Here is a 26,025-nt window from a genome sequence, read left to right on the forward strand (position 1 = left end):
AAAAGGTTTATGACAGGGTTTGAGACTAAATTGGCAAGTTGTCAAAAGGTTTAGGACTGAATTGGCACAACTGAAAGGTTTAGGACATTTTTGTTAATTTTCCCCACAATCTTCTGTTGATGAAATCCAGAAATGTCTGGTGCCCGAATCATCTTATATTAATAATGAAATGAACCGAGAATGGCACGCATGTCTGGGTGGTGTAGTCGGTTATCACGCTAGTCTCACACACTAGAGGTCCCCGGTTCGAACCCGGGCTCAGACATTTTTAACTAGGATGCTGACTCTGTCCTTCCTTTCTCTCTTTTTTTTTTTGGGGGGGGTGTGGGTCTAATCCTTCCTTTCTATTCAACAGAGTGGTATGATAATGTTTTTCCCCCGAGTCTATGAATACGTCTTTCTAAACTCTAATTGATAATATACCCTTTTGGCTCTCATTTCCCGAAAGTAAAAAAATGATTTGCAAATTTTGATGCTTAGTAAAGTTTCAGCGAGATACTGAAATCCCTCGTATTGCTGTATGCTTCATCCTCTCCTGCATCTGTTTTGATGACTGTAACGCAACATTGGCCGGCTGTATCAGTGAAGCTTCTATTATAACCATAAGAAAGAACAGGATGGGAAAAAAGATCACATCCCGAATGATGAACAAAGGAGTCAAGTACCCTTCTCTCCAGTATTTGTGAAGCTTGACAAATGGATTGTTGTCGCATCACAAAAGCATGGCGCGCAAGATGGAGAAATGAAATCGATGGCAATCGACGATTCGTTTAAGGGTAGTAAGGAACTGCAATCTTTAGACGGTTAGATTTTTTTTTTTTTTTGGTTTGGCACCACGAGATATGAAAAAGAACTGGGCTTGAGGGGGGCAAAATCACGGAGGAAGAAATATAAAAGAACCGCACAAATCCGAACTCTACGGTTCCTGTGGAAGCATAACTAGAGACTATAATTTCTGTATGATTCCCCCTAAGGAGAGAAGTATTCAACCATAAAAATGGGGAGTAAACCCAAATAATGGCAAAATCGGTTGATTTAGCAGCTATGCGGCAAGCCATGCTCCTGCACCTCCATTCAGCTTCCATGCAGCGGCTGCCACTGATGTGCCGATGCTTACGATAATGACATTAATAGTCATTTTCCTTGTAGCGGTTATAACCTGCCACAACCCAAGGTGGACGGACAATTAGGCGGTGAGACCATCATTGCCAACAAAGGATGACAAAATAACTCAAGTGCTCTATCTAAAAGGAGTGATCTTCGCATCTAGGACCACCTCATTGAGAGTATATTAGATTTCCTAAATGGCTTAAAGAACATAGAGCTGGGAAAATATAACAAAATCCCTTTTTTAACTTGGACGCTAAATTTTCTGAATGGTGGACCGCCTCATTGCGCAGTCGGATGGTTTATGCAAGATGAAACAGGTATAAAATTCAGTAACAATGAATTGGTACAGCAGGGTGAAAAATCCAGTTGCTACTGAACAAGCTTCGGATTTCCAAATTATTGAGGCTTTTCCTACAAACAAGCAAAAACAGACAGTCCTACCAGCTAATAGCAAAGTTTAGATGTGGAAATATGGGTGCAAAAAAGAATAGGTAATTACCAGAAGATAAGAAGAATGACTTCCATACCTCTGAAAACCGCAGGCCACCATTCAGAAAATTTAGACCAGTCCCTTCTGGGGCCTTCTATTCCACAAAAATGCATACCACAAAATTCTCAATAGCCCCCCATTTGCAAAGTGAGGAATCAGTATGCGACCCCAGTAAGGGTAATAAGGTCCTGGCAGTTTCAGCATCGTAAAGAAAACAGCAATGGCAATCAGATGCCATGGCACTTCTGCATCCTGCCAAGTAAGCAAACGAACAAGCCAATAAAGGACAAAACGAACTGGTTCCCTCCCCCGGCTATACTCCAGACATGAATCATTACACTAGAAAAAATTCACCCCGCTAAAAGCAAAAGATAAAATTTGCTGAGCTGGTGTTTTCTGGAATTTCACATGGAAATGGAACAGAAAGTTCTACCTTAAGCAGTGGAGATAATTCCAGTGCCGTGCCATTTAACACCCCAGCAAAAGCAATGCCAAAGAGAATGGGCAAAGGCACAAGTCGCAGCTTCTTTTCATGAGCACAATAGGACATCTCGCTTAGGGAAGATACAGCCAATAAGGGTACACACAAGAACTTGCATACTGCCAAGACAACATCAAGAATGAGTTGAATGAAATTCTCCAAAGCTCGGATCCAAGGGAACCTCTTGACTGGCTCTGGTGAATTGTCCCACAACTTCTTCCCCTTATCTAATAGATGATGAAAACTCACTCTTTCAGGATCGCCCGAGTGTCTTGCAGCCATTCCCATTGCACACAAAAGAGGATGCCTACCATTATGAACCACACTCATTTGTTCAATTCTGAAGTTTTTATATCCTTTGCTATACCGTGGACAACCCAGCTGTGTTAGAGACATAATTTCCATGGTCAGTCACATGTCGGAGAATGCCAACCACATCTATATCCTACCAAATTGCATGCCCATCATTTTACATCAGCTACCGGCCCAAAAATTAGGAGAACTTATAAGACAACAGAAAAATTGATAGCGTCAAAGCATCTTAACAACCATCACAATGGAGAACAAAGCCAAGATGTACAGAGATACTAATCAACACAGCAGTCTTGTTTAAACCTGGCTATAGATTAAAAAACCAAGCAAAAAGCATTATCTTCTAGGTTAAGAGGGCACAAGATTAACTAGTAAACGATATGACCACAGATCTTAAGGTCACTGATACGTCACACCTCGGCCAATCTCATGATAATTGATGTTGAATCTAACCCAGCCACTAAACTTATATCAGTGATATAAGTATCATCAGCATTTAAGAAGCCAAATTACCGACAATCATCAAGAACTTCAAAAAACATCGTACAGAGAGCAAGCTCCTAAAAGGGCTCAAGAAATTAGATTCATAACCTAAACGTCGCAATTCTATAAAGGAAATTCTCCAGTTGTTTTCAAACAGAGGATAAAGTCTGCTGCTAGCAGAAAATGACATCATATAGACAACTCGAGAAGGCACGACTTATCTAAATTCCTTCAGAACGCTAAGAGAAGAACCGGTGCGGCTAGACCATAAACACAACTCTCGACGAACCCACAAAATTTTTGCCAGAAAAGAACCACGCGCGCCAAGAAATTCACATCCAGTTCACAGCGAAAGACCCAAAGAAAAAATTTTGACACGAGAAAAAGAAGGACGAGAGCTCCGAGAAAAAATTGGAGAGCTTGGCGCTTACCCTGAATTGCCCAGGAGGATTGGGAGGAGAACGATTCCCACGATACGATTTAAAGAGACTATCGAGAGATGGAGACGAAGGGAAGACGGAAGCCATTTCCAAATTGCAGCCAAGCCCTCGCAAAGTTCACATGCTCTCAGCTTCTGCTACCGCTGTTGCTGCCATGAGTGGGCACGCGATAAGGTGGCCTCCCGGTTCTTCAACCCTCCGAGTCGCCTCTGCTTCTCTGCATGTAAGAAGGGTTTAAGGGGCCAGACCGGACTGATTCTGCTTCTTTAATTTTGCTGCATAGTGTTTGCTTTTCAGTTTTATTTTCCATTGTTTTTTCGGCAAAGATGGGACGGATCATATGAGGTGAATTGCATTTTCAAAAAATGATATGACATCTAACAAAAACATAAATACAACAAAAAAAATGAAATATAATCTCTGCCGGCTATCCATGCATCGGCACCAGGATCCGGAGCCTGCCACTGTAGACCTGGGCTCAGCCATTATAAATCGCGTCTAGAGCACGGGCACCTAGCCACAAGCGTTGAGTTCACGAGCCTGACCTTTGTGGACCCGAGCTTGGGCACTAAGGAGCCGGGTACAAATATTAAGGTCTCGAGCTCGGCTTATGTTAGATTAAGGATCAGTGCCAGTGCCCGTGTCAAGGACCCTGGTGCCTATGCTTGGATCCATCGAGACTGAGTTTGGGACCTTGGTGCTGATGCTCAGTCCCGCGTTTACCTTTGTTCACTAGTACTTTTGTTCACTAGTACTTGAATAATGCATGTCTATTAACGAAGGAGGTTTTTCTTTCCAAATGGCAAGTTACTAGTGGTTGAATAGTACATATTTATTTAAGAAAAGAAAAGAGGTTTTCCTTTCCGAATGATGATAAATAATATTCAATTTACTATAAGATTTTCGTGAAACGCCAAAAAATATTATCATTTTCTGGAAAAAATTACTTTCTTTCGAAAAATATTTTTCAAAAATGTCAAACTTATGGTGCTTTCGTATTGCAAAAATGAGTGATTTAAAAAAAATACTTTTTTTGAGAAATCCCTGCTCATATCACATACAAAAATAAATGGATGGAACATTTTCCATTTACTAATTTTTCTAAATGATATAAACACTTATTTCTCGAAAAATATTTTTTACTTTTTGCGAAATCATCGCATCCTTAATTTACAAGTAGCATGCCCCATGCCTGGAGATGAACAATGGAAATTATTTGCAATTTTGCTTTTTGGTGCTCACTGCTCTAAGTACAGAATCCTATGACGAACAAGCGGGCACCATGTGTAAACGCAGATTTGGTAAATTACTCTTTTCAGTTCAATGGCTATAGCATGGAGCATGCGGAGTCGCTAAACCAGAGACTACACTCCTGTCACCCTAGAACTATGTAAGGGATGCAACTTGCAAGACAAGCCCATGAAAAAGGGGACATGAACATGCGAGGAGCACCAAGTCATAAGACACGTGAATGTTCATGCTTGAGTAGTTTCTTAACACCACAGGAAAAAATTCTAACTCGGACAGAAAATACAGATCATAACGGAATGAACACTCATCAGGACAAGACAGGAACATATCTCATCTTGCTAGAGGTCGACTACCCTAATGCAAACTCTAGTTCCTCCATGAAATCTTTCTCTGAACCCCTTACATTATAATAAGATACACCAAAACAACTGTCCTGGAACATCGACTCTTAACTTATTCCATTGTCATTCGCATCGTCACGGGCTCTTCGAAGAAAAGGTCATGCTGCCTGGCACCTGCAATGGCAAGTGAGATCTAAGTTGTTCACATAGCATAGCAGACCAGTCATATCACATAGTCGGCACAGGATAAATGCACGTTTTCAGACAGAAATTTCTACCATAAACCGGGTCATGATAGTTCCATTACGATAAACTAAAAGGGAAAGGAGCAATGTGAATAATGCAAAATCTAAATTGAGTTTGAACCCTGACACTAACGAAAAGGAAAGACTTAATTTTCCTTTCTTTCTGGTTTGGAATCAAGTGATTGTTACTTACAAGTTACAACGTGCATATAAATATCAAGCATGGGAGTGTCATACATGCAGATAAGCCATTGGTTGTTTGTCAAGATAGAGAAAGAAGGGCGTCCCAAAAGGGAAAAAAAAAAAAAAAAATCCTGTTACCCTTATGTATAAACACAGAGAGAAAGAAAGGTGTCACAGGTCAACAGAAGAATAAACAAAGCTATGCTCAGAAACTACTCCTAGTTAAGTAACCTTTCTTCAACAAAATCCATGCATGCTCATTCACTCACAATAATGCATCAAGGAAACAATGGCAGGTAGTTAAGCCCCATATCCTCAGGTAATCCCATCATCACATTGAGATTCTGCAGAGCCTGACCAGAAGCTCCCTTGACAAGATTGTCAATCTGCAAAAACAGGTTTAGACAGCTTCCCATGATAAGATGACCATGTTACAGAAAGTAAGCATTTAATACATAAACAGACAGTTGGGGAACATACAACAGAGATTAGTATTGCTCGTCCAGGAATTCGATCAGGAAAGACATTCATAAGACAATAATTGGATCCTCGAACATGTCGAGTATGAGGAACATCTCCTTTTCCTAATAAAGCAATGAATTCCTCATCCTGCAAGATAAGGTGAATTAAGCAATCAATCGGTATGAAGTATGTGGGAATCAATCTCCAAACACACTTGATAACACGAGAAGTCACAGACCAACATGTCTACTACATGACTGACTAAACAAGATTCATGAAATACATTCACTTTGATTAACGCTACCATGAGTACTGAAAGCAAGTACCTCAGCAAACACAAGCTAAGGTCAAAAGCAGTAATAGGATTGTTAGCCAGAAAAGGTTACCTGGTAAGCAATCTTAAGTTGTTCATATAGATCATCTACTGTTACACCTGAATGCATTTCAACAAAAATAGTAGATTGCATTCCTCGACTCTGCATAAATAGATGAAGAAAACTTGCAATGATTGCTGAAGAAGCAGAAATTCAACTTTAAATATTGGGAATACTTCAACAGTGTAATTATGACCATTGGCATCAAATGTGGAGTAAAGCTGACAGTGATCTTTGATTGTGCAGCTTCAGATAATCCCTGCTCAATCTCTGGAACTGCAGGAAAGGAAATTGCAAAAGGGAGCAATCCAGATTAATGCATTTGCTTAATGAATTCATTCATGAGTCAGAATCATCAAAAACCCCCAGAACCAGCTCAAAAGGAAAAAAAAAAAAGGGGGGGGGGGGTTGGGGGTTGGGGGAGAGAGAATGTCATCAGCTCACCCGACAAGAACTCAAGAATGTAAGTGCAGAATTGGCAGATATTACAGTGTGGGAAGAAATTCCAAGTAGAATAGTTCTAGAGCCATCAGTCCTAGAATGCTAACCAAATAGAAACACTAGATTTTGATAACTCATGAAGCACGCGCCCAAGTTAAACTCCTAGATTCCCAAATTTATGGGCAATTCACTCCCAAAGACCGTCATGCTTCCCTCATTTTTTCCGGTAAATGTAATGCTTCTCTTATGAGGCAACCCTCTAAGCAACATAGATCTCATTCATGCAGACAACTTCTAAGGATATCAATAAATGCGCTAGCAGGATGACATAAGTTTTGTCCAACCACCCATCATGATACCTTAATTTAAACACATAAAGACACCACAATTACATGAGTTTTCAGAATTAAGACTGACCATGCCGATGTCTTGTAATACCATAAGAATGTATGCCTTCAGCTATTTCAGTGTACAAGTTAGCTTCCTTAGCACCACGTCCTGCACAACATTTTTGATTTTATACATAGGAAATGCTAAAGAGAGCTTTCATGTCTGCTGCTCTAGATTAGGATGTGGCCAGGAGAGAGACCCTTGGGAAAGGAAAGGGAAGAAGAGAAAGAGGGGGGGGGGGGGAGGGAGAAGGAGGGGAGAGAGAGAGAGGACCTGCACCGCTGACACCAGATTTCGCATCTATAATGATATTTTTCGATTGAATAAGATTAGCCTGCAATTCAATGACAATGACTGAATCAAAAAGTGGCCAAAGAGTGGTCTAAGGGCGCTTCATTTCATTATTCTGCTAGACGCCTGAATCTTCTATTACTAAGGGCGTTTCATTTCATTAGCCTGCAATTCAATGACAATGACTGAATCAAAAAGTGGCCAAAGAATTGTCTAAGGGCATTTCATTTCATTATTCAACTAGATGCCTGAACCTTCCATTACTAAACTTGCTTGCAGAAATATAAGAGAAAAGGTGCCAAAGTTGTCCATATAAAAGAAAGACTTTTTCTAATTTACTACAATGAAACAATACCACACTGTGGTACTCCTAGTTATAACTGTTGCTGGACTTCTCAAGGAAATTTCCAAAATGGCTTAAACTTTTCACCAGCATCATATCACATATTTGTATTCCCTATCAATCCCATAAATGAAATTTGATGGTTAACTCTGAATTACTCTAAGCTACCAAACATGTTAGTAGCTAATTACCAGGCATCATTGCAAATGTACCGAATATGCATCATCAACATTCACCGTTGTATGAAGGATTTGGAAATTTTTAGTGCTCCTAGAACACCAAAAAAGTCTAGAAAGGCTCAAAAACAGGAATCAGCTTCCTAAGAACCAATCAAATGCAGCACAATAAAGTACTTCCATTGTGTTTGAGAGTCAAGAATGGACAAAATAAAAATGGTAGAACGTACCCTTATCAAGGGAACAAGAGGAAGTTGAATTGAGGTTGGGTAGCAACCAGGATTAGCAACTAGACGAGCACGTCTTATATCCTCCCTCGAAATCTCTGTTAAACCATATACAGCTTCTTTCTAGATAATGGTAACAAAGAAGTTAAAAAGGTGGAGAATAATGCCCATACAATAATGTTAAATGAAAAAGCCAGCTATATACATAAAATCATGGTCCTGTTCTGCAGCATGGAAATGACATTTTCACCATCCAGCCAACCAATGAACTGTGACAAAGTTGCATTGATGGCATTATTTAGTTTACAACTTTACTTATGCATACAAGTCATAACTAGCACGTTAAACACACGGCATTACTTCATCAGAAACTTGCTTTCACAAAGTAAACATTATTGAGGACATACAGAAGCACATTCTCAGGCTCTCCACATCCCAATGAATGAAAATGTTCAGTGTGAATGGAAAAAAAACCAGATACCTGCAACTCTGGAGCTTGGTGTGGTTGACCATACCACTCTTCATATTCTAAAATGTCTCGCAGCCGAAAATCCTGAATACTTGTAAAAAGAATCACAACTGTTCATATTTACTGCAAGAGGAGAGTAAAGAAGTTGTGACAATGTTAAGACAGTAAAAAAAGAGCTTGAAAGAAGCATACTGCAGAAAGATCAACAATCTTCAAGTTTTTGGGAAGACCTTTGATAATCTCCTGTAATAAATGTAGGAGACAACATAGTCAACTTTCACATTGTACACAAGCAACTTCATCTACTATAATTCTTTTTCAAGACAGAAGGTGATTGATATATGAATACCAACCTGTGTTGTTCCGTGTGGCAAACAGCAAAATACAGCGTCCACTTCAGAAAAATCTGCATCTTTGACAGCAACCATATCCGGCAAATCCTGCAAGTATGCTGGACAGTCACCTTATAATGTGCTAATCATGAAGGAATTATGAGTATGGCTAGGCCACTAAGAAAGAAGGGGAAAAAGACTTCCACTTTTAATTTTCCTTTTTTCTGTAAAACTCATAACTGGATCACTGGCTTTATAACAACAGGACCAGATGTGCATGACAATTGACTGGTAGAGCACTAACAAGGGCATAACTTCTTTTCCTAATTGCAGAAGACGATGATTTCATCACAACTGGAGTTGCTACCCGTAGACCCAAACATATTTACACACGCAAGATTATAATTGGTGACTTCGGTAGGAATTGCACCCAACAACCCTCTTATATTACCCAATCAATTACATAAAGAGGTCTAACAAGATAATCATTTGAATGCTGAATCAGCTAGTTAGATTGATATGATACATCTTTCAAAATTCCACACCCATCAAGAAGCAGCTCTCTACCAGGCAACTTCAGTTCATAGTTGAGACGAACAGGACTAGACAAGCTCATATAAGAAGAATAGAAAGTGTCTTAGTAAATGAGAAGAAGTCATACTTGAGTGATCAGGTGGGGGAAGACAGATCCCAGTGATTGCCCCGCTTTTCTATCCGCCGTCATTAGAGTAATGCCAAAGTAAGGATGGTTTGCGAGGAGTCTCACGATCTGCCAGCAAATGACCACCTCATATGTTAATGAAACTGAGAAATCACTACTCAAAACATATAAACGTACAACCAAAGTCTTCTATATCCTACACAGGAAAATCTTCGTGCTTCCTAGCTCCTATAGGTGAGAATAACTCCCTCATCAAACAGCGACATATCATCACATAAATTTCCTGACACAGGATATACAATGTCCTACCTCAGAACCAGTGTAACCACTGGCTCCAAGAACGGCGATTCGCACATCCTTCTGGAGCTTCTCACTTTTCTTCCTTGCAAACCGCAAGCTTTGTGGAGACGATGCTACAGATGCTCTTACAAGCAGCTGCTTATCGCTCCACATATTGGATTTCGCAATCTTTCCCTCCTAAAATTCATACAGAGTTCCTGCATTAACTTACTCCTATCGATTCAACCAATTCACACAGCATTCAAAAAGGATTACAGGTACAGACCTTCTTCCAAAAGCATCCTGAATCCAAACGAGCAGCACTGAAAATTGACAAGCTCATCCTCAGACCCCAAGCTGCGAGACAAACATAAAAAAAAATTGCATGAACTGGTGAACCTCGTAAGAAAGCATTTTTCGCAGGGGAAAAGGTACAGCATAAAAAAGGAGACTAGATAGAGCGAGATTATTCAAGTTAATCTGAGTCAGACAGCGTAAAAGCGACCGACCCCCTTCGCTGGAGCAACCACTAAAGATTGGATCCGAGCACAGCTCCTACGGCGGCGACGATGGAACTGGAGGCGGAGGCGGAGGCGCGACCGAGAGGGAAACGGGAATGAGCACTGTTCGGGCAGCTCGCTTGGGAACTTAACGCTGCTCCGAAGCACGTACGGAAGGACGCAAAATCTCAAGTCATGATTTTCCTTCTAAAATTTGGAATTAATAATGTTATGTATGTTTTATATTTTCAAGAGATCGAATTACACAAAATTTATAACTTTTCGTAACTACGAACGTAATTTTTTTTCTTTCCTTTTTGTATGTTCAAATGTTAATGTAATATGCAACCCATGTAGCTCAATTTGATGGAGAAGTGATGCTGCAGTGAGGCTACGCCGTCCCTTTGAGATGCCTTGATGAGGCCATGCTCGCCCGAGGCGATACTTAGCCCGAGTTCAACCATTTTTAACGTGATACAAATGTAATAACACGTACCTAATTCAATTCACATTACTAAATTTTTTTTTTATATTTTTACCTAATTTATGACAATTTACATATAAACTGAGACGATAGTATGGAATAAATAAATAAGAGATCGAGTAAGAGCAAAATGAGTAAAAAGAAAACCATGGAGATGAATTAAATTTAAGTCAGTTACGAATCTATTTAATACTACTATTATTTTAGATTTTACCATTCTCAATTCATTTTTTTAAATATAGTTAACAAATATAACAACTCAACACATAATATATGATTTAAAAAATGGGTTTATACTCTTTTTTTTTTTTTTTTGGATCAATGTTAGAAAGCTCAATTAAAATACACACCTGAAGATTTTATACAACACGTTGATTGCTCCCTTGGTGGGACAATGGATCGTAAGAGTACCCCCAATCATTTACATCTTATATGACAATATACATATATAACACCCAGAAGAATCGAGTACACACGTATTGTAAATGAAGAAGAACAACAACCAAAATAAAGAGGAAACGCCTAAAATTTCCTCAGCTGTATAATATACTGTACAAATGCTACAGCAAATGTGTTTGGTCGTAAAGAATCCCTCGCTATCGATCTAAGGTAGAAAGGAATGGAGTTCTGGACACCCTCCTTGAAGTCCTGTAGGTCTCGTCCGGTCGGCGGTTTATGGGTGAATGCTGTTCCTGTTGCGGCATAAGCTCGGACAACCTAGCTCTTTCGTTGTCAATTCTATCCTGCAGCATGTTTTTCCCTCTGTTAACGACTCAAAGACATTTGAAGTAAACATCATTGGAACTGGCAAAGCCAACGAGGGAGAGCGAGGCTCACCTTATTTTTAAGATCATGCAGTTCACTCTCCATCGAAGTTATTCTGTCCTTCAGTTGCTCGAGAGCCTCTTCAGCAATGGAGGGGCAAATTTCTGAACGTGGTTTGCTAAATCCAGCAACCTGAAAGAAGGAAAACCACAGGTGTTTTCAGTTGAGGAGATAAGCGATGTTGACCAGCACTACCACTGGGAAAGAGAGGAAGTAACTCTCTTTATTTGCATACCGTTAGGATCCTGGTACACAAGCCCAATAGCTTCTGTGCTAATTGCAACTTCTCCTCCTCAGCTTCCTGCATTAGATTCACCTGATTGTCAGCCACGTCTCTCTCTCTCTCTTGCGCGCACACACACACACACACACACATCACACACATGCGCGCGCGCACATATAAGAAAAGTCATCCTAACCTTAACCTTGTCACTCCACCTTTGTTCCTCATCAAAATTTAAGTACGGACTCTTCCCAACAGAAGCACGACGGTGAGCTTGCTCTTCCTTGAAACGTGAAAGAATAACCTCGGCTCGCCTCAGTTTAGTAGCCAGTTCTTCAACTTGAATCTTCAAGATGTTATTCTCTTCCTGTTGCATCATATGAATATCATACGTGTTTGGTTCAGGTAGGCTAGAAATATCAGGTATATGAAGAAGTCATATAAAGCCTGCCTTGATTTTGGCATGATGATGAATGCGCTGCTGGAGGTTCTGCTGGCCACTTAGCTTTGAAATTTCATCTTGAAGCTCTGTCATCTTCTTCTTGCACTTCACATTCTCAATCTGATACAAAGTTGAAGATGTGAGCCGCAGAGTTTCTATAATTAAAAAGCACATTCCTATCGTAAGTAGAGTCTATGCGGTTTCAACCTTAAGCAATTCGTTTTCAGTTGAGAGCAGCTGCTCTTGCTGGTGATGCTTTTCCAATGTGATTTGGGCAGCTACCAATTCAGCCTGCCTTCTTTCAATTTCCTCGAGCCATCTTAAGGATTCAAACAAACACTTGAGAAAACGAGAAGGAAATAAAAGAATCTCACTGATTTAGAATAACAGAGGAAAAGAAATCGGGGTAGCTTACCCTTTCCTTTCATCAACAAATTCATTGAGCTGTTTCTTCAGCTTCATTACCTCCTGTTCCAGGAAGGACTCAATGAGAAATCAGATAAATCCATGTAAACTAACTTATCCTAAATGCTTAAGTACCTCCGACTGAGATTCTGATTTTTGCAAATGAGGCTTCTCGATTACCTTCTCCACTTGTTGATTATCCAACAATGACTAGCAATAGAAGATTGAAAGAAATGGTAATCAGCAGGGTAATACGCAGAGATGAACTTTAAGCAAACCAATCTATCTGTGTGTGTGATAAAAGAGAATCTGTTCGATCAGAACGCAATGCAAACTTCTCGAAACTGCTATCCATCTACTAGTTTATGTAAATATCTTGAGGTGAAGAGTATTGACAGAAGAATAATGCAGTTATTACCACATAAGAGTTCATGTCCAACTTGACTCCAAGCAAGTCTCTGATTACATCATGTGTCATGCTCTCAGCAGCAGCTAGTTTAGCGTTCAAGGAGAATATCTGTGAAGGACAAAGATTGATGAATAAAGATTGAGGGTTACAGGACACATATAATGTCGGGATAACTTAAAAGAACCTGAACAGTTCAACAAATCAGATGCCGATGATACCTCTTTTTGCTTACTGATGACTAATGATTCAAGCTCAGCAATCTGCAGCCTCACAGCAGTTAGTTCCTCAACATTCTCAGATTTCACCTGCTGTGCCAAACCCAATCCAATGCATTTGAAAGGGGATCCTGAGCCCCTAGGCTTGGAGGTGTTTTTCTCTGATTTGTAGGACAACTGATTTGTGTTTTGGGTGAAAGAGCCCTCAGGCTTTACTTGGTCTGCCATTGCTTCCAGTGCCTTGAACTGCTTTCATAGTTTAGTAACATGTTAACAGAACATTACTTGAATCACCCAAAAGTCTATGCACTCTGCTAAAATTGAGATAGAAGAACTTGAAAATTGCTCCACATTACCTTTTGCTTGTACTCACTTGCCTGTGCTTCGGCATGCAAATTTATCTCAGTGATATGTGCTTTAAGTTGTACAGTCTGTTGACATAAGCAAGAAAATCGTCATAAGGTTGTAGATAGTCCAACTTGTTGAGGACAGCATTTAGCCTGCAGTACAAACAAGGTAAGGGATTGAAAAGACAACTCTGTACCTCTGCATCCTTTTCTGCAATTTCCCTCTCCAACATCTGGACTTGCTTCAGGGATTTCTCAAGGTCTGCTTTTTTCTCATCTAGATGCCTATTACTCAAAAGAGTTAAATGAAAAAAGTTAGAGGGAATGTTCTCTAATCTTCATCGAGCGAAACGCTATCATCTAATGCAGACAAATATCTAGGAGCCATTGCACAGACCTTTTAATGTCAGCATCAGCATTTTGAACATTCTGCATCTGACTTTTTATGGAATGAAGCTCCAATTCCAACTCTTCTCTCAATAAACGTTGCCGTTCAGCTTCCCCTTTAACAATGTCAACCTGCCAAAGAACAATTTTTTTACTTTGCTGTGAAATCAAGAGTATCTCTTGAAGAGAACAAGATAGCATTCAAAAGCAATAATATAATGTACCGAAATAGAGGTGGTTTTAACTTGGTTTAAAACTCACCTTGTCTTCCAGCACATTTATAGTATGTTCAAGCTCTTCCACGGACCTCTCCAGCAACTTTACTTCCTCTTCCTTGTCAAGAGCATAGGTCTCTCTTTCTTCAGCCCTCTGAGATTGACATGGGAAGCTGCGGGTTAGCTGATATGAGCACACGAGAACTGGAAAAAGAAAAGCTGAGACTTTAGAAAATCAGTACCCTTTGCGCCTCTATAGCAACTGCTTCGTTGTTGTGAGCTGTGGCCCATGCCTTTTCAAGTTTCTCTTGTAGTGTAAGCACCTCAGCCTGGAACTGATCCCTCTCAAGAGTAAGTTCGTCTAAGTTGCTTTTCAAGTACTCCATCGAGTCATTCATTTGGTCAATAGCATTGCCCATTGCTGAAAGCTCCATCTCCAAACTCTCAATTTCTTTGCTTCTCTCTACTAGGTCCTCCTCAGCAGAACCTTTTTCTGCTAAAGCTCTTTGTAAACAAGCTTTCAGATCCATATTTTCCTTAGAAAGAGAATCTAGCTTCTCATATTCTTTCGTTATGTCCAACTCAAGAACAGAGATGGTATGCACTTTTTCCTGCAATTCGGCCTCAAGCTTTTGACTGCGAGCAATAGCCTCATCAAGCTCGTCTGTTTTTCCAGCAAGTTCATTCTCTAGCGACTCCAAATTGGCTGCCATTTCTTCAATTTCATCCTTTTGATCAATTGTATTAGAAGCAGACTCCTGCAACAAGCTGAGATCAAACAATAGTCCCTTTAGAACATCATCCTTCCTCAACAACTCAGTCCGGAGAGTCAAGTTGTCAGCCATTAACTCTTTAACATGTTGATCAAAGCATTCAACCTGTTCTATGAACATAGATATTTGTTCCGCATCTTCATGTATCTGCTCCAACATATTGCCCATACTCCTAAAAGCACCGCTTGCGATTACATCATATAATCTGCCATTGGAGATATCAATAGTATTGACGAGCTCAATGCAAATTTTAGATTCCAAGCCAGATGCAATGAGTAACTCAATGCCTTTTTCAGTAACTTGAAGCGTTTTCCTCAAAAGCTTATTCTCGTTCTCCAAATTACTTAAGGAATGCGTATATAACTGAAGTTTTTCCCCTTTCCGCGATAAGTCCTCCAAGAGTAAAGATCTAGAATGCTCAATTTCATGCAACTGAGCATCTTTCTCATCCAAATCAGTCTTTAGACTGACAATGCTAGTCTCCAATAAAATAATCTGATCATTCAACCTGATGTTCTCCTTATTGAACGTGTCTATGCTGCTTAATGATGATTCGCATTCCGACTTTTTCTCAGCTAAATCTTGGAGAACTAATTTTTTTTCGTTTTTCAACTTACTCATCTCCATGTTAAGAACCTCATGCGCCTTCCTCAGCCCCACCATTCTGCTCAGTTCCTGATTCTTCTGATCCAACTCACTTTGGAATACCTCCAATGAAGATTTCAGCGAGCAAACATCCCCCTTCAACTTCTGATTTTGCTGATGCAGGGACGACATTTGATTGGACGAGCAGTCTAGTGCTGTCTCCTTTGTTCTGAGATTCACTGCAATTTTCTCCTGATCAGCTTCAAGTGATTCAATCTGGCTCAAGAGTCTCATCTCAGTAGTTTTACTTTCTGAAAGTTCAGCTTGCAACATACCGTTTGCATGATCAACTTCCTTTAGTAGCTGAAGATCTTGCTCAAGAGCTCTAATAACACCATCCCTCTGTAAAATCCTTGAGTTGCTTTCACTGAGCTTAGTTGACATATCTAGTCTCTTACTGTCTGCTTCCCCAATTTCTTTCTTTAGAAGAGACATCTGAATCTCATTGTCTAATAATACCTGCTTTTTTAACTCTCCCTCAACTTTGGATATAATGATTTCCCTCGTCAGATTGTGTAGAGCTGCAGAACAATTGATGTTCTTGCTGTTTAAATTAGCCTTTTGGAGAGCCATCTCTTCAATCTCCTTGCGCAAGATAAGCAACTCAAAGTCTTTTGAGCATAAGTCTAGTCTAAGGAGCTCAAGCTCAGAATGCGAGGCCTCTTCTTCTGCTCTCATCAGCTTCACCTGATCCAGAAGGGAATTTATGGCATTTGAGCTAGTCCAGTCCAACTCCTTCGTCAAAATAGCAAGTTGAGATCCCATGTGGTTAGACCTTTCTAACATCAACTCCTCCTGATACTGTAGGTCTAATAACTTTTTCTCAAAACCGGTTAGCTTATTACTCATATCCCCAGCTTCCTCTTCTTTCCTCAAGATGCGATCGAAGCTGTTCTTGATGTCAGCTAGCAATTTTCCCTTGAGGATTCTGAATACTTCCAGCTCCTTTTTCGACCTAAGATTGTGCTCTCTCAGATCAGTGAGGAGAGAATTTTTTTTATGTAGGCCATGCTGGAGCAGACCATTCTCAGCATTCAGTCCAGTTACTGTTTCCAACATAATTCCTATGTGACAAAGGTGTAAGCTTGACACAGCGCAATCCCTAACAATTATCTCAGACCAGATCTCTTCAAGCCATGACTTCACTAACTTTGTGGAGTTTGAGACTTGAAATTTCATGCTGTTGAAGTCGGTGGCTAGTAATGAGAACTGTTCTTCGAAAGTGCTCTGGAACTCTCCAGCAATTTCGTGCAGCCCTGCAAGCAAATCTCTGGTTTCTGCCATGTGCAAGCTAATATGCTCTTCAAGGCTGTCAATCTGCTGATGCTTTTGAGAGCTGATAGATTGCAAGCTTTGAACCTCATTCAATAGCATGTCCCTCTCCTCCATTAATGACCCTAGATTTTTTTCCAGCTTACTGATATCGAGTTTCATTGCTTCATTTGCCATCACTAGTTTATTGATTATGGTATCAGCTTCTTTCAGGGTATCCTGAGCCTCTTCGAATTTAGCTAGAATAAGAGAAGCCTCCGCAGACTTTTCTGCTGCAACTATCTCAGCATCACCAACTTCACATTCAAGCAACTGTTGTATTAGGGAATTGTCAATAGATAATTCAATAGAAGAATAGATAAACTGGTCAACAGAATGCTGGCTCCATGTCCTGATATGCAAATTTAAATGCTTTACGGAGGAAAAAAAAACAGAGAGAGAAAAAAAAGAAAAACCATCAGTCTAGATTGCATCATGATCTTCACATTTTATTGCTGTTGGAATTTTAAACTGTAGACAAGATTGTATCGGCAGTCTTCAGATATTGTACAACAGATATAGGTTCAACAGAGAAATCTCATAATAAAAGAAAATATTGGGAGTGTACTACAATAAAAGTTTACATGGTAGAAACAGAATACTCAACTATATTACCTCTTTTGTCTTGCACCAATCTCTGCTTGCATTCTTCACAGTTTGGCCAACAGTATGCATCTTAAGATTAAGAGCTTCTATCTTAAGTTGTGATTGCTCTTCAAAGTTCCTCATGACTCCTTCTAGGGAGAGCAGCTGATTTGTGAGCCATTTTGCTCTGTCCCTGCCCCTCTCCTCAGACAACAGTCTCTCTTCTTTCTCCCTGTAAAGTTGGGCCATCTCAGTTTGCACTTGTTTTAAACTTTCCAAGGCACATTCTATCTCTTTTCTTAGAAGACTGATTGTGATATCTCTATCATATGAGTATGGAGGCACAGTATTCCCCACCAGAAAAGAACAGGAAGTGTCATCACCACTCGGACCCTCAATGGCTCTTAAATTCAAGCTCTTTTCAGTAGATGTTTCAGAATTTATCTGCAACAACATCCAGAAATGGACAGTCACAAATCAAATGAAAATTTCGAGCCTATTTAATGCCGAAAGGGGACTTCCCTCAAATATTTGGTTACCAAATGAAAGGGGGAAGAGTTAACTTACCAGTCTGTCAACCTTTTTGCTGGAAGATGCATATAATAATTGTTCATCAGTTCCTTGAGGACTCTCATCATGCTCTAAGTAATCACTCATGCAAGACCTGAGCATGGATACGCCAGTTTTAAGCTCATCTAATTTATCTCTCGCCTTCATAATGTCACTTTCTTCCCTCCGTTCTAGCTTCCGCTCCATAACAAACAGATGTTGCTGCTCCTCTAAGCGCTCCTTTCTTAGTACCGTACAAGCATTTTCCACATGTGCTAGATCCTTTCTTAGAGAGTCAATCTCCTTCTTCGATTCCTCAAGAGTCGCAGCCTGTTCGCTGAGAAAGATATCCTTCTTCATGTTCATATCTGCCGACTCACGTAAAAGGATATCTTTTTGCTCCAATTTTGTGATGTTATTGTGATTTACTTCGGACAATCTATTCACAACTACAAAAGCAGCTGTTGCCGTAGTTGATGCATTTTTTATGTTATTCTCTGCAAATTTAACTCTCTCCATCAGCTTAGACTGTTTATGTGCTGTTGCCTCCAACTGTGAAATCAATAAGACAATTTCTCTCTCCTTTTCAGTGCACTCCTGTTGGTGTGCTTCAGTAATGGCCAGGGCTGCTCCTCTCAAAGACTTCAACATGCAATCCAAATCATTTCTTTTCTTGTTTGCATCTTCTAAATATCTGCTGAGTTCTTCAATCATCAGATCCTTCTCAGATACCGTTCGAATCATTTGACTGAAATGCTCGGCAATCCAGATCCTTTTCTGAGGGAAAGAGTTGGATATGTGGCCCAGCTCATCAGAAGCAACAGCAAGTGATTCATTCCCATCGGCAAGTACTTCTTCAATCTCACATGTCAAAAGTTTCCATTCCTCTGACAATGTCTGGAGTTCTCTGTCTCTGTTTTCGAGCAGACCGATTAGCTGCTTGTTATTTTCAGTAACAAGATAGAGTTTTTCCTGGAGATCCTTTAGTTCAGTTTGAAGCATCACTGTATTTTGTTTGGTCTCCATCTCTCTCACCTGACTATCAAGAACTTGCTGCTGAAGAATGGTAAGTTCTTCCTGCATGCAGACAATCACCTCGGCAGTTTCAGCTTCAGCTTGTTTGCAAACTTTATCCATTTCTTCTTCATTGGACACTTGAAACGCATGATTGTTCTGGTACCACATGTTCAGCTGCTTAGCCTTCTCAAGAGAATCGTGCATCTTCTTCAACCTCGCCTGCATGGGCGAGTCCTCACTTTCTGCACCTTTACTAGATTCTTGATCTCTGAACCTTTTGCTTGAAAGTTGCTTCTTTAGTGCTACAATTTCTATCTCTTTTAAGCTCAAAAGTTTCATAGAATTGCGGTTGCTGCTCTGAAGATCCTCTATCTCATTGAGTGAAAGAATTTGCTGAGACTCAAGAGCTTCAATTACAGACTTTGCTTCTTTCAATTCACTGGTAACATCTTCACATCTTTTGGTAGTCGATAAAAGTTTCTCTGTTGCCAGCTCAAGATCTTCATTCAAACAGATGATTCTCTCCTCCAGTTCGCCTTGCGATGTTCTCTCTTCTTTGATAATTATCTTTAAAATGTCCAACTCTAGCTGCAAATCCATGATTTCTTCAGCGTGTTTATTCCCCAGAATTGTGTGCTTCCCTTGTGGCTCTTGAGAATGTTTGTCTCCTAAACCCTGAAATAAAGTTAAATAAATCTGATTGCTTTACGTGCTTATAGTAACTGGAAGAATGTGAGAAGTTAAAGTGACATTAACATCTCAACACATAATACGCTCTCCCTTTACTTTCCACTGAATCTATTATACTCATAGGCATTTATATCGGGAATATGAACCAACATCCTAAACAGTGATACTAGCAAACATGAGTATGCCACATACCGCCTCAAATCTATGGTGAATATTTTAAAAATGACAAGTGATTATGGATACTACCAAACAAGTACCTTTTTGGAATTGCCATCTCCATTGTCCACTGAATCTATTATACTCATAGGCATTTATATCGGGAATATGAACCAACATCCTAAACAGTGATACTAGCAAACATGAGTATGCCACATACCGCCTCAAATCTATGGTGAATATTTTAAAAATGACAAGTGATTATGGATACTACCAAACAAGTACCTTTTTGGAATTGCCATCTCCATTGTTGTCTTGGGAATTGAGGTCATCTAACCTACAACTTAGATGATGCATTTCTCTGCAAAAGCCAAAGAAGTTTTTCATGAACATTTTGTGAAGCTACTGCACTTTGAGAAGCCTTTGAATCCCCAATTAGTGTGATCACAGAACTAAGTACTCTACAAAGTAGATAATAGGTGGCCACGTGACGCATTATAATCAAATCCATTGAGTCCGCCTGTGTAGCTAATGCGTTGACTTCGTAAGCTTGAAAAGCTGAAAGCTTCTCAAGATATTTTGGGACATGAAAAATGTTATTTTGGACCAAAAATATACTCCAGCATGAGCTATTCATTGTTTCAAAGCCTTCTTTTGTGCCACAAATAATCCTTAAGCAGTGAGAAAAGAGTAAAAGACTTCAACACAGAAGATAAGATCACTTTACCTGCTAAGCTTTGCATTTTCCTCTAGGCAAGAGGTTAGATTCCGTCTGCAGTCCTCCAGTTCTTCGGACGTGTTCCTCAACTAATATCAATGCGAAATAGGACATTAAATCAGGGACTATATCTAGAAAGAGAAGTGAGAAAGTTGCAGAATAAAGAAACCTCTAATTGGAGTGTAGCATTTTCTTTGCCTGCCTGCATGGCTTCCTGTATCAGAGAAAGAAATTTCAAGCTTAAAGTCAAGAACCATACGAAGATGCAAGGAGAAGAGTGAGAGGGAATTTCACTCTACTTAGGTGTAAATTTAAGCGCCTTAGAGAAAGTAAAACTGAATTTGTCATCACTAAGAATCATCTACAAGAATAACAATGTTTTGATGAACATGACCAACCTGAGATTGGATGCCGGAGCTAAAATGGTTGGGCTGTTCAGAGTTTCCGTCCATGAATTGTAGCAGCTGTGAATAAACAACAAACTCTAATTTATACCTGCTTCAATTCACAAAGAAGAGGAATCGGCAGTATAGTCGCATGGTCTCTGTTATTACCTGATCTCGCAGTTTAGATACTTCTGCCAGTAGCAGTTCTCTCTCCCCTTCTTCATAGAACTCTTGGAACCTAAAAGTGCAATCAGTTTTGAGCAACAATGTGGTCAAGGTATATCCAACTAGAATAAAGGCGTATCCAAAACCTCACCTCCTTAGTTGATCCAAAAGCCTAATGTTCTCCAAAGCGAAGCGAGTTACTTCAGGATTCCGACCAACTTTGGCTTGAAGCAACTGAATCTCTTCAGAAAGTGTTTTGTTCTCCTCGTGCAGGTATACCTCTGCAGTGATTGAACCAACACGCAGAGATTCCAACCTTTGGATTTTGTCTTCCCTAAATCTGAGCATCATCTTGGTGCACCTGGTATCTTCCTCTCTTTGTCGTACCTACGGCAGAAAGAGAATCAGCATGATTGCACACAGCTAATGCCGTGAAGAAAATGGAAGAAAAGAAAATGCATAAAGTACCAAACGGTTCAACTGCTCAATCTCCGCTTCAAGTTTCCTGATGGTTATTTCCGCCATTTGTTCCCTTCTTAGAGCACCCGCAAGTGTCGTCTCCAAGGATTTCAGCTGATTCACATTCACGAATTTATAGGCCCGCATGAGTGCAGTGATGTTAAAAAGGATGACATTTTATTAATTTGATCTTGGGTAATTTTATGCTAGGGAAAGACAGGTACGGAGACTTCGAATCATAGTAGCAGATGTGCTTGCAAAGTTTCTGAAACACAGAGTAGGCGTTCCCTGTAGCGTGAATGGCATATATAGTAAATAAACCGATCATGTGATTAAATAAGGGCAAACCATTCTGACCGCCACTTCGTGATTCAAAAGTACAGACACTCATACTTGTCCTCAAAGAGTATCTACCATTTATTCTCAACAATTATAGTGCCAATCCCTTGATTCCCATCTTAGACCCAAGCCAACGTACCTGCTTATTGGACATTCTGACAACACCGCTCGGATCAAAGTGTAGATAATCATCCACACCATCAGTTTTATCACCAGCCCCCCCAATGGAAGTTGTACCAAATGATAAAGATCTGGAGATATTATGGCATTTAAGTGCAGAAAGCTCCTCCTGATAGAAATCCATTGCCCACTAGTTAATGAATAGCTAGAATGACAAAAATACTTGCCAGAAGTTATAATATCTGCAAGAAGTATTTTAGCTATAGATAAGTAAACAAGGAAGTCGTGCACAAACTGTAGTGCACCTTTAAGAGGCGTATCTGATTTTGCAGAGCGATTACATCACCAGTAGAATCTTCATTCACCACAGCCTATTCCAGAAAGGAGAAAGTCATTTACTGGCCATAAAGTTGGTAACAGTCAACAGAATTTAACACTGCTATTGCACTGAAGAAACAAGCTTACATTATTCTGTATGAGTTTTGCTCTCTGAGCAAATTTCAACGTGTTCAATGTCTCGGCAGAGGAGCTGTAGAAGACAACATTAACTATCTCTATATGAAAGATACTTATCAAGGATGCACGTCGACAAGTGGGAGGGCTCATAATTAAAGAGCACATAAAGAATCATTGTACCTTATCGAAGGACTAATGTTGGCAATAATGATGGTTTTTGAGTTTCCGCCAAGAGAATCCTGCATTTAGTTTAGAACGACAGAATAAGACAAACTGGTGATGGGTAACATGAGCCTTGCGAATTTTCCATAGAGGAGATGGTTAATTTGACCTGGAGTAGAAAGGTTAGCCTTGAATCTCTATAAGGAACATGTCGTGGTTTCCCATTGGCCACGTCAACCAAAACCATAATTACATGACTGCAATTCGGTTGTGTGATATTATTGCCAATAAGACCAAAAAACAAAGAAATGAAAGAGAAAATTTACGAAAACCCTCTACAAATGAAGTACCCTAGAGTTGACAGTGATTTGTTGATGTTGGCAGCTTCCTTTAAGCGATCTCCTTCTGCGCCCGATGTCTTCTGCCTGTTGGAGGATAAGATGGTCGGACAGATCCAGCATACGCACATTTATGCAAAATGTAATATTTTATTCAATAACGTTCATCTTATGGCTCACCTCTCAGAACCAGCAAGATCTACCAGGTTTAATCTCGCAAACCTTAGGTTCGTTGCAGAATCTTTTTCCCACCTACTCTCTATCACACATGTAAAGACACTGTGAGAGCGGCTACTTTCCCTATTCATATTTGTTGCTGCAACTTTCCGATTTGAGGAACCCTGAATGCAACAAAGTAGGACTTTGGTTGCTTTGTGCTCTTGAATGAGAGAGAGAGAGAGAGATGAAACAAATGACTCCAAACCTCAGTCAGCAGCTTTAGAATATCAGTCACTGTCTGTACTTCAAATTCAGAGAGATTTTCTACATGGACGCCCTTCTTGACATCCTCCCGCAACTGCATTTGAATACACACTGTTGAAAGTTCTTTGCATGCTAAAAAGTAAGAAGTTTGCATCTTAGAGAACTGACTCACCAGCAAATTTGTAGATGAAGGATCGAGGAGATCAGTAATTTGTTCATTGTAAATTTCTAAGAAAGAGCACTTGCAATTGTATGTTAGTTGCTCATCCCTTCGGCTTTCTTCTTCCTGCGACATTAAATAACATAAGAAGCAGCATATACAAGTGAAAATCTGCCCCAAGTAGTTTATATGGTTAGTTTAAATTACAGCTTGAATCCTTGCAAACAAGAACTCAAAAATGCGCGGCGTCATTCCTCGATGAGTACTCGGCTTCAGTTCTAGGTCTTCAATCTCGCCAAGCATTGTATAAGTCTTCCCACTTCCCGTCTGCAAAATCAGATGCAATCTTTGGATTAAATTCACTGAGCCAGTGCAGGAAAAGCACAGTCAACAAAAGTAAAACTGAGTTTGGCTTGAATGCTAGTCATTAGTTGTGAACCCCAAGAGCACATAGAATGACGTTCAGTAACGATAAATGGAGTACCTGACCATAAGCAAACATGCAGCTATTATACCCAGACAGGCAATTCTCCACCATTGGAAGACCAACCATTCTAAAGAGCATTTCCTGCAAAGTTGGGTATTAAGACCACATGATACAAAAGACAGGCAACCAAAATACGAAGAAGTTAACAACATGCAAAACAACATGAGTGGTAAGATCAGTATTTCTATATTAGCTTTTCTCTGGAAATACCTGGTCCACAGTTTCACAGGCCACATGATCAAAAGTAAATCGAGTTTCAGGTTGGCCAACCCAAGTGATGCTCTGAGAACTTTCTTGTTTCAAGCACCTGTTGTAACCATATGTGCTCCGTTCCATGTTATTGAGGGGACGGACACGGATAAGAACCTAGAAAAGTTTCTCAAAAACGTGATTCCAAATTTCTCTCAACTGCTGGGGGCAAAGATTAGGAAAGATTCACAATGTTGGCATTCACATGCTTCTTCGTAGCATTTGCATACAGCTCAGAAAGGAGGAAAATATCAGACACTTCCATACCTGTACATTGTGTTCCATCCAGAATGATGGATCTTCCTTGAGGTCAAAGTGAGGCACTTCAACTGTGTTAACAACCGTAGCAGGACCAATAGAGCTTGGAATCCCTTTGTACAATGCAGCAAAATTTCCCCAGCGGCCGCCTCCATTGCTGTCTAACTTACTTCGAAAACCAACACTGGGAGGCTTGTTGACGCTCTTGGTCGGTGTGCTCTGCGTGGAAGCACTCTCGGAGTAATTAGAATTCGCCCTTCCGACCGTCCTAGTCATCCTTGGAGTTGCAAAATTTCCTACACCGATCCCCCGACTAAATTGAGTCGAGAAGTTTTTTTCATCACCCCTGGAATCGTCATTCGTGTCAGCGGTAACTGGACCGCTCTCATTTTTGGCCCACCCAAACCGGTTCTTAGATGAAACAGCCAAGTTATGCTTCTCTGGGGTTCGAAAAGGCAACGAGGGATCTGCATTTCTGACCTTAGGCTTACTTGGGGTTCTATCAACTCTGCTTTTAGTGCTAACTTCGGCTTCAGGTCTAGGGTTTGGGGGAGGCTCTTGAATAGCGTTCAACGGAGCCCGAGAGGGGTCCCAGGGTTGAATTGCTGATGAACTGTTAGGCTGTGAGGGCACATTCTCGACTTCCTCGTGCTTGCCGGAATTCCGACGGAGGAACTTCAAATCTCTCAGCATTCTGACATCCGGAGAGAAGAAATCTCAGCAAAGAACGACAATTAAGTGCCTTAAAAAGACATGGGCAATGCGAGACTAAGAGGTTATTGAACCGTAAACAACAAACACCTCAGAGAACGAAGAAGAACGTCAAGGAAATGCCTACCTGAAAGAAGAATTGAAGAAAAGAATGCCCAGCGCCCTCAACCCTGAAATTTTTCAGCCGAATTGGAGCTCAGGTAAGCTGAAAATCTTTTCTTTTTCCGTTCCCCACTTCGAAAACAATCCAAAACAAAAGTGAAAACAAGAAGGAACAGAGACACGTCTGTCAGAGACCGAGCAAAGTCACCGAGTACTGATCCAAGGAAGCATCCTATCTCTCTCCGCCTCTCTCTCCTTCTTTCGTATGTCCCCGTTGTCTATAAGTTTGAACTGGACAAGACTCTTCGCAGTTCAAAAATCTGAATCGGCGGGGTTCGAGGGTGGAAAATGAGGGGACCGTTCGAGATAGATGGACGGTGGAGATGGGATCTAGATTTTGAAATCGACGCACGTAAGCGCTTCCACGATTTGAATTTGGGAGGAGGGCTCGTTCGTAAAAGGCGAAAGGATGGCATAATCCAAAGATATAAATTTTTCAACGGCTACGAAATCATTGACCTCGCTTTCGGGCG

The 26,025-nt window shown here is 40.3% G+C and overlaps 4 protein-coding genes and 1 non-coding gene across 12 annotated transcripts in view; 2 read left to right on the plus strand and 3 right to left on the minus strand.

Annotated features, from left to right (window-relative positions):
• The window catches only part of LOC115735585 (DNA repair protein REV1), an 870,695-nt gene that overhangs the window by 405,482 nt on the left and 439,188 nt on the right, over window positions 1-26,025 (plus strand). The window lies entirely within an intron of this gene.
• On the plus strand, window positions 192-265 carry TRNAV-CAC. The gene has a single exon. It is a non-coding gene; the product is annotated as a tRNA-Val (tRNA).
• On the minus strand, window positions 751-3,662 carry LOC115735685. Of its 4 annotated transcripts, none has more exons than XR_007196991.1 (4): window positions 3,308-3,662; window positions 2,034-2,462; window positions 1,610-1,855; window positions 751-1,159 (listed from the first exon to the last, which is right to left on the minus strand). XR_007196991.1 is itself a non-coding variant. In XM_030667063.2 (4 exons), the coding sequence occupies exons 1-3, from the start codon at window positions 3,401-3,403 to the stop codon at window positions 1,670-1,672; spliced, it is 711 nt and encodes a 236-aa protein (XP_030522923.1). In that variant the 5' UTR covers window positions 3,404-3,661; the 3' UTR covers window positions 751-1,159; window positions 1,638-1,669. The 4 variants fall into 4 exon arrangements, 2 of the variants coding, with proteins under 2 accessions (XP_030522923.1, XP_048128921.1); XR_007196992.1 differs by having other exon boundaries at window positions 751-1,208; XM_030667063.2 differs by having other exon boundaries at window positions 1,638-1,855; window positions 3,308-3,661.
• Window positions 4,757-10,482, minus strand: LOC115735682 (probable N-acetyl-gamma-glutamyl-phosphate reductase, chloroplastic). Of its 2 annotated transcripts, XM_030667061.2 has the most exons (15): window positions 10,294-10,481; window positions 10,068-10,138; window positions 9,812-9,976; window positions 9,503-9,610; window positions 8,863-8,949; window positions 8,702-8,752; window positions 8,522-8,593; window positions 8,044-8,163; window positions 7,277-7,337; window positions 7,031-7,111; window positions 6,369-6,448; window positions 6,185-6,274; window positions 5,817-5,945; window positions 5,606-5,722; window positions 4,757-5,082 (listed from the first exon to the last, which is right to left on the minus strand). In XM_030667061.2, the coding sequence occupies exons 2-14, from the start codon at window positions 10,122-10,124 to the stop codon at window positions 5,615-5,617; spliced, it is 1,209 nt and encodes a 402-aa protein (XP_030522921.1). In that variant the 5' UTR covers window positions 10,125-10,138; window positions 10,294-10,481; the 3' UTR covers window positions 4,757-5,082; window positions 5,606-5,614. The 2 variants fall into 2 exon arrangements, with proteins under 2 accessions (XP_030522921.1, XP_048128900.1); XM_048272943.1 differs by lacking the exon at window positions 5,817-5,945 and having other exon boundaries at window positions 10,294-10,482.
• On the minus strand, window positions 11,103-25,669 carry LOC115735808 (kinesin-like protein KIN-12D). Of its 3 annotated transcripts, none has more exons than XM_030667224.2 (38): window positions 25,518-25,669; window positions 24,689-25,373; window positions 24,383-24,538; window positions 24,170-24,253; window positions 23,893-24,012; window positions 23,698-23,811; window positions 23,527-23,619; window positions 23,283-23,443; window positions 23,115-23,189; window positions 22,934-23,021; window positions 22,783-22,841; window positions 22,612-22,675; window positions 22,452-22,517; window positions 22,166-22,315; window positions 21,697-21,801; window positions 21,380-21,615; window positions 21,232-21,301; window positions 21,076-21,141; window positions 20,847-20,891; window positions 20,687-20,766; window positions 20,245-20,320; window positions 18,115-19,788; window positions 17,578-17,991; window positions 14,476-17,235; window positions 14,280-14,387; window positions 14,029-14,150; window positions 13,829-13,916; window positions 13,641-13,715; window positions 13,288-13,530; window positions 13,079-13,177; window positions 12,796-12,870; window positions 12,671-12,720; window positions 12,463-12,574; window positions 12,265-12,375; window positions 12,010-12,180; window positions 11,826-11,891; window positions 11,603-11,722; window positions 11,103-11,508 (listed from the first exon to the last, which is right to left on the minus strand). In XM_030667224.2, exons 2-38 carry the CDS (start codon window positions 25,370-25,372, stop codon window positions 11,362-11,364), a joined length of 9,027 nt encoding a protein of 3,008 aa, XP_030523084.1. In that variant the 5' UTR covers window position 25,373; window positions 25,518-25,669; the 3' UTR covers window positions 11,103-11,361. The 3 variants fall into 3 exon arrangements, with proteins under 3 accessions (XP_030523084.1, XP_030523083.1, XP_048128857.1); XM_030667223.2 differs by having other exon boundaries at window positions 12,671-12,723; XM_048272900.1 differs by having other exon boundaries at window positions 11,271-11,503; window positions 12,671-12,723.

This window comes from Rhodamnia argentea, chromosome 11 (genome assembly GCF_020921035.1).
Source record: "Rhodamnia argentea isolate NSW1041297 chromosome 11, ASM2092103v1, whole genome shotgun sequence".
Taxonomy (NCBI): domain Eukaryota; kingdom Viridiplantae; phylum Streptophyta; class Magnoliopsida; order Myrtales; family Myrtaceae; genus Rhodamnia; species Rhodamnia argentea.